The 11,048-nt window shown below is 40.8% G+C and overlaps 1 protein-coding gene across 7 annotated transcripts in view; it reads right to left on the bottom strand.

Annotated features, from left to right (window-relative positions):
* The window catches only part of pde10a (phosphodiesterase 10A), a 62,932-nt gene that overhangs the window by 8,111 nt on the left and 43,773 nt on the right, over positions 1-11,048 (bottom strand). For all 7 annotated transcript variants that reach the window (XM_034897477.1, XM_034897475.1, XM_034897476.1 and 4 more), the window contains 12 exons: positions 9,695-9,723; positions 8,465-8,585; positions 7,451-7,500; positions 7,205-7,345; positions 6,779-6,934; positions 4,297-4,347; positions 3,259-3,317; positions 2,908-2,959; positions 2,246-2,388; positions 1,626-1,718; positions 1,162-1,348; positions 120-262 (listed from right to left, as the gene is read on the bottom strand). In XM_034897477.1, coding sequence (XP_034753368.1) covers positions 120-262; positions 1,162-1,348; positions 1,626-1,718; positions 2,246-2,388; positions 2,908-2,959; positions 3,259-3,317; positions 4,297-4,347; positions 6,779-6,934; positions 7,205-7,345; positions 7,451-7,500; positions 8,465-8,585; positions 9,695-9,723 — 1,225 coding nt within the window. The remainder of the gene's footprint in view (positions 1-119; positions 263-1,161; positions 1,349-1,625; positions 1,719-2,245; positions 2,389-2,907; positions 2,960-3,258; positions 3,318-4,296; positions 4,348-6,778; positions 6,935-7,204; positions 7,346-7,450; positions 7,501-8,464; positions 8,586-9,694; positions 9,724-11,048) is intronic.

Genomic DNA, 11,048 nt, shown 5'->3' with positions numbered 1-11,048 from the left:
CCCCCCCCTTCTTACAGAGCTTCTGGACTCTGTCATCGTCACTTTCACAGCTGTAGACCAACCCCACTCACAGCAGAGCAGAGATAATAACCACAACCTGAACCTGAAGGGGCACTCACATCTCAATCTCTTTATAAATGGGTGCAGGGAGGTTGAGCTGGGTGAGGGTCTTCCATTCTTCTGATGTACAGATGCTGTGATAAGACAGCTTTTCCATCGTCACTCTGTAAATGCATTCAGAGTGCCGGATCCTGTGGTACATCTGCAGAGACACACAGAACAGGAATTAGTCTTTAAAATATCGAGAGAGGAAACTGAACACTCCAGCACTGTAAATATCTGTAAAAATATCTTATATCTTTGTTGAATTCTTTAAGAACTGTTGGAATTTTCCAAAGGGTCAGACAAAGTTAAGTTGTCCGCAACAGTCCTGTATCATATTTTATCTGTCTCCAAATAGTGTCTCCATATCTGGTTTGTATCCCTGTCCCCGTTCCCAGACAGGCAGGCAGGTACAGACGCCAAGCCTCACACCTTCCACCATAAATCAGCATAAATCAGGAGCCGGCCCAAGCAAGTTTCCTAGAGACGCGGGGCATAAATTACAGCTAAACATAAATCCTGTCAGTGGACGGATGCAGACTTCTCATCTTAAAATATTAACATGCCTCATCAATTTTAAAACCAACTTTGTGACGCTGCTCCTGCGTAAGTTTGTCGCACGAGAGGATGGTGAGTCAGGCCCCCACAGAGAGGAGAGGCTTTCATGAAACGGCTGGTGTTTCATTTAAGGAATAATCATCACTGTCAAAAAATAAGCTTTCATTCACATTTGAGGCAATAAACATTTTAAATAGAAGCTGGCACTGTCTCTGTCAACCTTGGAGCAAAATGAAATTACTTCTCTGACAAATAGGGAAACCCGCGGCCTAGTAACAGCTGCAACAAGCCTTCCAGCTCGAGTATGAATTTAGGGCAATACGTCAAAGGCGCAGTTCTCTGAAAATAGGAATGAAGTATTCATGGCCATAAAGTATTATATAATCTACATATTCTGCAAAAGATAAAGAGCAGGTGTTTGCAGACAGATATCAAGAGAATGGATCATGTTTTTGCTGTTGGAGAAAATCAAATGTTTGAGAACTAATTCAGTTTACTCACATTTGCACAGTGTAAGGCCAGAGCACAAAAGACAGCAAACATCTTAAAGTTGTTCTCATCTGTTTTAGTGAAGGCACTTCCGCTTAGCTTGTTCACCATCTGTACCACACCTATAACGGTCCCCCTGCTCACGATGGGCATGCACAGGATGTTCCGCGTGGTGTAGCCAGTTTTGAGGTCCACCTCTCTGTTAAGGAAGACAAACTAAAATATAATATGACATTCATGACATAAGTGAGATTAGAATGTGAACCATACAGTGTTTAACTCCTGGTTTACACTGAAGACCTCTATAATGAGAGGGAGTATGACTACCGTGTGTTTATTCCAAATACAAAAGAATAAGTCAACTGAAGAAAGATTGTCCAGGACAAACCATAGAACAACTTCAAGACAGTTAGATTGTGGATTTAATATTAAATGATAAATAAAGACGGCTTGTTGCAGAGTCTGTTGAAGTTTACCGGTTGAACCGGGGGTCTGCATAGGCATCTGGGATATTTAAGACTTCCCCTGTCTGAGCCACTTGGCCAGCTATTCCCTTCTCTATAGAAAACCTACAGGGAAAAAAGGAGAGAAGAGGACAAGAGTTAGCTTTGTGGACTGCCCTTCAAGTCTTCTCAGTCTGGGTGGATGGATGAAAATCAATAATGAAAAAATCAATCATATGCAATTCATAGCGCAGATAGTATGTAGATGTACTGTATTTATTTAGAGGGTAAAAATGATGATGTTTCTTTGGAATAGTACAAAATCTGCAGGTCATTCAGTGTTTTGCTGCTTTTCTATTGACTTTCTATCAGTGGAAGCCTTTTTTCTGAGCTGTTCAGAACAAGAGGACCTTATTCTTTATACACTATGGTAAACAATGTCTTCTAGGGGCAGGACACACTTGGAAGTGTGGAGACAAAAAACCCATTTGAAAATGAGTTCCAACTGTTCTACTCCTTCCATATAAACTAGGATTTTTCAATGGTTTGCATACATGGAAAACTGAGACTTATGTACTGTATATCAAAAAAGAATATATGCTATCAAAATAGAGTATACAGTTTAGCACACTGTTAGAGAAAAGGGTACACACCTAATTTCTTTGGTTTTCCTAAAGACAGGTTTGCCTTCTTTCTCTTCCCCAATATCGAACAGGTCAGAGTACAGTTCTTTGTTGTTGTGATCTACCTGGAAGAGTGCGCACCTGTCCGCATTCACCAGGTTTTTTGCATATATCTGCAAAACAACACCAGGGACAGAATCTTATTAGCAACACTGAGGGTTTAAAAGAACTGGAAAAACATGATTAATAACATCTAGCACCTCCAACTTAATTTAATCAGTTTTAATGTTTTTTTTTGGATGGGACAATTAAATGTGGAGAATTAAAAACACACAGTATAACTACAAGTCATTCTAGTTGAGAGTTTGAACCAGATGACTTGAATGGCCTGACAATACAAGTCACATGGCAACAACATACATACAAACAAAGAGGTCCTATTTTAGGTTAAGGCCAATTCTAAACATGTATTTAGTCTGTCTGTGTATCTATTATAACAAACTAAAATCCTGCATTATTAATGCCAAAAAACGTAAAGTCAGAAACATCAGCAGTACCCCTCTATCATGTGTGTATCTGTATCAAAGCAGCATTAATACTCATTTTTTACACACATAACATAACACACTCCCAGAGATGTGTAGCCTTGAAGACAATGTGAATGAACACATACTTGCAGAAATCACACTCACCATAATATGTTCAAGTAGAGAATCTATTGCCACAATGTTATCAAAGTATGTTCTGTGCGAAAAGAAGAAATGGCGGATTGAGATGTTGACAAATGGGAAGCTCTGATGAAGTTCACATTGAAGACATGAAAGCTAACTTGCCTAATATGCAGTCATTTTTTCTATTGTGTGAGCAAAAAGGGGGTTATTTATGTTTGACCTGACATGAGAAAAAGATACTAACTCCCATGCCCAAATCTTAATTTTTTTTATACTTAGACTAAAATAAGAACATGATGTAAATACACTTTTAACATGTTTTCAATAGCATTTTTTTAGTGTTAGGTAAGCTGTTCCAAGAGCAGCTCTTACTTTGACACATCTAGTAGGAAGTCATTGAGCTCAGTTTGTTTGGCGAGGCCTCTGCACACCTAGAAAGAAAGAAAGACGGGTCATGACCATTAACTTTAAAATTAGTGGACAGAGCAAGTGTGATGTCACCCATTGGTTTGTGGAGATCTGCTACGAGCCGTTGAGTCTGCCGTTACGGGCGCAGCCATCCTGGTTGCAGATGTGATGATTTTAGACGAGAGGGAGGAGTGAGGGAGGAGACCGTACACTATACGTTACTTTTTTTTTACTGGCAATCACTTCATAGCCACGCCCTAAAACACCCCTGCTTTATCTAAAATTTTAAAATCAACGAGACCATAATTAAAAAATCATTCTGTGTTGTGTGTGTAGAAGACTTAAAACTAGTGACTGAGACCATAAGCTCATTATGAAAATGTTTACTGAGGTAAGAAGTGAGAAATGGGTCACTTTCTCATAGACTTCTAGAGAACCCGACCTCCTTTTGCCAGTGCATGTGTCGCCCCCTGCTGGAATTCAGATAGAAAGCAGGTTTAAGCCACTTCCGCATTTGCAGCCCAACTGGATGCTTTGTCCATTAATATACAGTCTATGGTGATGACCCGGCTCCCAGATGTATCACACATTTCTCACAGAACACATACAGCATCGTGTGCGTACTGTAAACAAGCCAACTTGCTGTCTACACATGGCTGAGGGCCAACTTAATGAGTTTCAGTAGCAACAGTGTTTTGCAGCAAGTAGCTAACCCAGGAGCACAGTGTGCTGTAGTGCTGTGGCGAAGGCTCAGAGGTCTACTGTGGCCAGTGCTGCAGTGGGACGCTGCTTCTCTGAGGTGCTATCTGTTCACATGAAAACATCACTCGGGTGTAATGATCTCCTCGGGGAGCTTTTGATTGGACTGGGCTCAGTGACAAACGAGTTTGTGTACACAATGCATTTCCCCGTTAAAAACACAAGAGCACCAATGATCATAATAAGTAGGAACGGCAGGCTTCGCCTTGTCTTTAGTGAAATGTTGCAGTATAGTTTGCTCACCTGTACTTGATGAATGGCAACTGATGCCCACGCTAAATTAGCTGTTGCAACCTGGAAAACAAAGTGAATATAAGCTCAGAAGAACTGCAGAAAAAATATATCTCAATTAGCACGCATTATCACACATTTAAAACAATTAATCAGTTCATATCAAATTTATGATCTGTATATTTCAAGGTAGCTATCTCTTCTGCACATCAGGTCGTCTCATAATCATTGAAGAGACAGTTGGTCTTTGCTCTGCCACTTTGGGGACACTCACACCTCACACCTGTTACCCTGCTGTGTTGCTGTGTTGTGGATTAAAGCTTTAGTAAGTAACTTTATAAATTATTTACTTAATTATAAATATTAATGAACGTCTGTTAAATTCAAGCCCATGCCAAATGTGTTGATACAACACTAATGACAGGGATCCAGACTAACTTTTTTCACTAGGAGCACAGTGGCCACCAACTGAAAATATTAGGGGTGCAACAAGAAATTTTAGGGGCACACACCGTAAATCAACATGCTAACCAAATATTCACATTTCTACTAATTTCAACAGTATTACTAATTCAATTCAATTCAATTCAATTTTATTTATAGTATCAATTCATAACAAGAGTTATCTCAAGACACTATACAGATAGACCACACTCCAGAATTTACAAGGACCCAACAGTTCTAGTAGTCTCCTCCAGAGCAAGCAACAGTGCGACAGTGGCGAGGAAAAACTTCCTTTTAGGCAGAAACCTCGGTCAGACCCAGGCTCTTGGTAGGCGGTGTCTGACGACCGGTTGGGGTTAGAATGAAGAGTGGCAATAACAAAAATAGAAAAAATTAGTAGTCTGTAGCAGTTCTTTGTAGTAGTTCATGGCATAGCAGGACGCTGTGCGGCATTACAAGGCACAGCAGGACGTAGCAGGGCACTGCAGTGTAGCAGTAGAACAATAAATAACTAATAAAGAACTAATAAATACTTTAATAACAGATGCAGAAATTACTGTTGTGTGCGGTTTCAAATTTAGTGTCACATTTTATTGTGCAATTTTGAAGATACAACTTAGAAGGTAAACCAGCCCCATTACTGTCATGACAGCACAAATATTAAAAAATATATACCTTCAGACTACACTCAAACTGAAAAAAAGTGCTTAGTAACCTTTCGTTCATTTCACAGTTAAAAACAATACTTAACAAGGGTGAAGGGTAGTTCCTCCTTAGCAACGAAGTAGGCCATGATAAATTTCAACATCATCTCTGTCTCATCTGCGCTCTGATTTACAGTCTCTTGTCATCTTAAAGCAACCGGCAGGGTGGCTATTCTGGGATAGCGACCGCAACATTCGCAGTTCATGGAGTTTGTCTCCTTACAGTACCTCAACTAGCTGAATTCTCGCAGTCGGTCTTCCCAAAAATAGTGGGTTTGGGCTTTTTTGCCACACAAACCTCTGACTCTGAACCATTATCCGACTGTGACACTGTAGACTCTGGCACTAGCACACTAGCAGCAAGTCGGAATAACGAGTCAATAGTTTGCTAGCTCGTTGTTCAGACGCAAGTAACAGATTGTGATATCTGTCTCCTTCCCACAGACGTTTACGTGCGCTTGATTATTTCTAGGACCCTGCCCCTCCACATATTAGCCACTTACAAGGGCCATTCCCTATTCCTCTCACACTCATTGGCCTGCCATGGATTCCGGATTCGTTGACACGCCCCTTCCAGGTTTAACGTGTAAAAAAAGGGGACAAATTTACGGGTCGCACATGTGTGACTGGAAGTAAAATTCAGTCGCACACTCTCAAATTTTGGTCGCAAATGCAACCATTTGGTCACAGTCTGGAGCCTGAAATTAAGACTATAAGCTCCATATAACTCTCTCTCTAGTTCTCAGTATGGCTATGTTCAGAAACTGGTGTCCCCTGAAGGCCCTAACACACTAACCCGATATATTGCAGTGGGACAGTCCGGCGAGGTCGGTGACTCAAGTCTGTTTAGTGTGTTCTGTGCTGTCATGTGTCGGCCTTCATTTTGGCCAACCTGACATGCTCGGTCAGAAGGCGGATGCTGCCGACAGTCAGCCTCAAATGACCGATTTAATTTGTGGAGTGCTAACATGAAAATGACGAGCGGGATGAGCGTGACTTGAGTCTCTCAAAATCTGATACAAATTATGAAACACGTTTCGGTGAACTATTTTAATAAAATATGAGATTGTATTCTGAACAAGCCGCCATGACAGTCTGGCTTGGAATTTCCATTGAAACCAGATCCACGTGAAGCGTTTGTCTGGCCGTTGGCAGTCAGCATCGCTTCGGTGTGTTCCTGAGGCACTCTATTTGTCAGCCAACAGTCAGCCGTCGGGTTAGTGTGTCAGGGCTCTAAAAGAGATCTTTAACAGAGCCAGATTAAGGTGAATACCAGGCTATTTGTAGTTCTGTGAGCCTTGCCCCAGCCTCCCACTCTTGGTGTGTTTTGTCTGGGTCAGACTGACCTCCTGGTGGCTGAGGTTGAAGGGCTCCTTGCCCCACTGCCGTTGCAGCTCCAGAATGGCAATGAGGTCCCCGATGGCAGTGATGATGGGGAGGCACAGGACAGAGTGAACATGGATCCCTGAGTCCTGCCCTGTGCCGTCGGGGAAGCGCTCGTCCTGCAACACACAGATCAGTGAAGGACATTATTGCCTAAAGTGCACAGGAGCTTAACAAAGGTCAGTGTAGCTGGTAGAGTTGCCCCTCATCAGAAAATGAAAACAATTAAAATTCAATACATACTGTTTTACTTTTCATTGTTTACCTTGAAGGTAGTGAGTGTAATGAGCATTAAGAGATCTGTAATCAACAAACATGACAGCTATGCAGTGAAATATAAAATTCCTTTGATGGGAAAATGTGTACTGGTTGCAAGAAAACAGCCTCACCCCGATGATGTCCTCTACTAGCAGTGTTTTGTGAGTCTTGGCAACATAAGCGGCAATGGTTGTCCCAAATGCGATAGGGCCGGAGGGGATGAGGCTTGGAGGGCCATCCTTGGCACCCGTTGGAGTGAACATACATAAACTCTATTGAGAAGCATGAGTAAAGAAAGAGAAACAGAAATGGTGGGGTGAAAAAATAATCAACAACACGCACAGAACTGCATTATAGCCAATGTCCTCTGCACTTACATTGTTGCATTCTCCCAAGAAGTAAAGTGCAAATCCATCTGCTTTTGTTGCTGTAGAAATAAGAGAACCACAGTTAACATGTGTGTAGTATGAATGTCCAGTAACAACATGACATTAGCTGTTGGTGTATGTCCGTGTTACATTCTCTCATATAGATGGCAATAAATGGCAGGTAAACCTGGGAGGAAAAGTGTAATAGAATAATACAGTTACAATCCAATGACAATCTATTAACAATGTCCCACATAACGACAAGGGCGCTCTGACCGAGGGCTTTGACGGCCATCCAGGTCATCTCATTCCCAGTCCCATTTCACACTCATGTATTTAGGTCACATAATCATGCAATGTGACAACAGGGACACTGGTGGAGCATCAGTAAATATGCGGATGATCAAGAAGATAATTAGAAGTGTGGTTTGGCTGAAATCATCATTTGGTTTGATTCACTGACAACACTGTATTTATAAAAATGCAACAGATTAGTCTTTGTCAAAAAAATGAAGTCTAGATATTCCAAATTTTGAACTAAAACGCTAGAAAATGTAATCATAAATTAATGCATTTAATATGGAACATGATACAGATTGTTTGATAATATAATTCAATTTTCTAGTTTTTTAGAACATTTTGTTTAACAATTTGATTTTGTTTTGCCAAGATGAGTGGGGAAAAGAACTGGGACTATTCACTAACAAACAATTCTTTCGGCATATTTCATGCATTTATTATTTTAAATGAAGCAGAATACAGGCGGTGTTCACCACGGTGAAAAAAGTGCTAACAAGTACATTCAGTGTTGGAGAAGTACACTAAATTGGATTTGCATCGACAAAAAATGTCTATCTGGGTTATCCACCAAAGCAAATTCTACTCCTCCTGTTAGAAACCAATACTACAACAAATGCTATTTAGAGGGTTTGATCCCAGTCTCATAGTGAGATGTTTGATGGCCACAGTGGGACGTGAACTAAAGATGAGAGGATCAACAAACTGGATTATGTCTACTTCTACCTGTTTTGATGATGTTGCACAACTCGTAGAGCAGAAGTTTGTTGTCTCCTCCAGTGTCCAGGCGCTGCTCCATGTAGCTGTTGAGTTCGTGCACCACACCCTGCATATTTGTGTCCTGGTACTGCTGGACAGAAGACACAAAAATTGCAACTCCACAGCCTTGCATAAACACTGAGATTGAATTTCAAAATTTAGCAAGAGCTATGACATAAAGTGACAACAACCAGCAATCTTTACTGCACCCAGTCTAATGTTACTGCAGCAGCTAGCTACTAAGTCTAATGGGAAGATTTTTGATAAAAAGGATTATCTTCCTGCCATTCACGAAGACAGAGCCATTCATCACAACATTACCCTCCACCCCACCCTTACACTCCCCTTTACTGCTGCATTCAAGCCCAGGGATCCCCCCGCAGTCCCAAGAGGAGGCCACCCGAGCCCCACAACTCTGATTAAAGCCCTGGCAAACTCTGCTGCTCAGCCTCAGCTTAAAAGTGTGGTTATGTAAGAGGCAGACCTCCTGCCTTGTACGGAGCCAGAGAGCCGTTAAGTTCTGCGCTTGCAGAGAGGGTGAGGAAGGACGGCGGGAGAGTGGCGCACTAGAAAGCCTCCCCCACGGGAAGCCTTCTATCCTTCCATATCCTGTTTGCACAGACGTATGGATGACGCACCGAGGGGTCGAGTGGCCCTTGTTGTTTTTCTCTGTGAAGTCCATTCTAATCAGCTCCGGGCCCTGCTCTGGGTGCTGACACTGGCCTGCTAGGGGCATAATAGTGTCAAGATGACAAAGGTGTGAATGTGGAGCACAGGGGCTTAGGGACAGGAGCCTTAACTCCAAAGTCAACATCTCAAGCATCACTACTGTACTGCTTCTTACCGAAGAGTGCACAGGTATGAATTTGTAAACTGCTGCAAGCTTTACTTATGAGACAAAGTCACGATGGCACTCAAAGTTAGCACAAGGACAACACAAACTGTCAAAGAGTATAGTTAATCTGCATCTTAATTATTTTATGCAACTTGTGAAAGACAGTATTTTAGTTCTGTGCTGTGCCTGAATTAGTTCGGCCATAGTGTCCACTGTTGAGTAGGAATTCAAGTTTAATTAAGGAATTAAGGGGAAAGGTAATAAAAGTAATAACAACAAATCTACAGTGTGTGAAGCTATAAAAGACGCTTAATGTGCCTTGTCACATAGATGTGTACAGATAAAAAGAAGCCAAAACCTACCCTGCTGACGTTTTTAGCTGACGTCTCATCTGTAGAGAAAAAACACAATGTTAAAACATGACTTGAAACAAATTTTTATTCTGTTTTAGGATCAGATCTGATGTAATTAACAGGTGGACGAAACAAGACGAATCAGGTAGACTTTTTCCTGTGCCTGTGTGTAGCTAACTAGTAAGCTAGCTCTGCAGGGTTTAACAATAGTTTAGTTTAAAGCAAGACAAAAAATAACTTTTGAAAGTCAAAATAAAACAGTTTTCTTTCTACGGATGAAAAACGTTTATAACATATTAGCAAAGAAAATCCCTGCAATATTCAATATACTTTTTTTGCCTGGAGCTTACTTGGTCTGGTTTGAGCCGTAGTATATGTTGGCTAATGTTAGAGAGATAGATAGCTAGATAGCTAGATAGCTATATAGATAGATATTGCATCCAAACCGAGGAAATGTATGGACTTGAGGACTCTTCTACACACTGTAGTTTTACTTAACTAAATATGAATTAGTTATTCAGATTTTATATACAGTAAGTGTTGTTTATAATAAGCTGTGGTGTAGCAACTGTTTGCCACTGTGCAAAATACTTCATCAAATGCTTAAATGGTAGATGCAAAGTCTGTGTAACTACGCAAAGGTAGAGGCAGTCATTGCTAAAAAAAAAGAGCTCACATACAATCAACTGCCTGCATTAAAAACGAACAAGCCACATTGAAATCTGGCCTAGCTGATTGGCCGTTGGGTGGATAATGCAGAGGATTTTTGCACTGATAAATAATAAAGGCACAAAACTAAAAGCAGCAAGTAAGCAAAACCATATGTTGTCCTCACAACATCATGTGAATTTTAAATGGCAAATGCAAACAAATATGCATTATTATTATGCATTAATATATATTATGTATGAATCAGGAATTCATATTTAATCTACTGTTGAGGCATTGAGAAATTTGCTATAAGTATGGTCCTTTTAAAACAGAATTAGGAGAGATATTAATCTAACTTGACAAGTGCAATATTTTGCGGCCTAGAGTGCAAATTCCTGGTGTGATTTCAGGCTGTTGGAGAGACAGTAGACATATGACTATTGTGTTTGGATGTAGACATATGTGATAATAATGAAAGCCTCAGCCAATCAAAACAGTTTCCTGCCTTATAGTCTGGGAGTGCTACTTGGGATGAAAATAAAACCATTCACACAGCTACAAGCGGTTTTTCATTACACTTGGGGTCACCGGCACATGAGAACAGTAACTGCTCAGATCTCTTTGGTAAAATTTCATGTGATCAAACCATGCAAGAAGCTAAGAAACATCTACTGAAGTGCTGACTCAAAACTGGTCCTCTTTAGAAATAAAC

The sequence above is a fragment of the Etheostoma cragini genome, chromosome 17, assembly GCF_013103735.1.
Source record: "Etheostoma cragini isolate CJK2018 chromosome 17, CSU_Ecrag_1.0, whole genome shotgun sequence".
In the NCBI taxonomy this organism is placed as follows: Eukaryota; Metazoa; Chordata; class Actinopteri; order Perciformes; family Percidae; genus Etheostoma; species Etheostoma cragini.
Note: the sequence above shows the minus strand (reverse complement) of the source record. Positions and strands in the feature narration are given on the sequence as shown.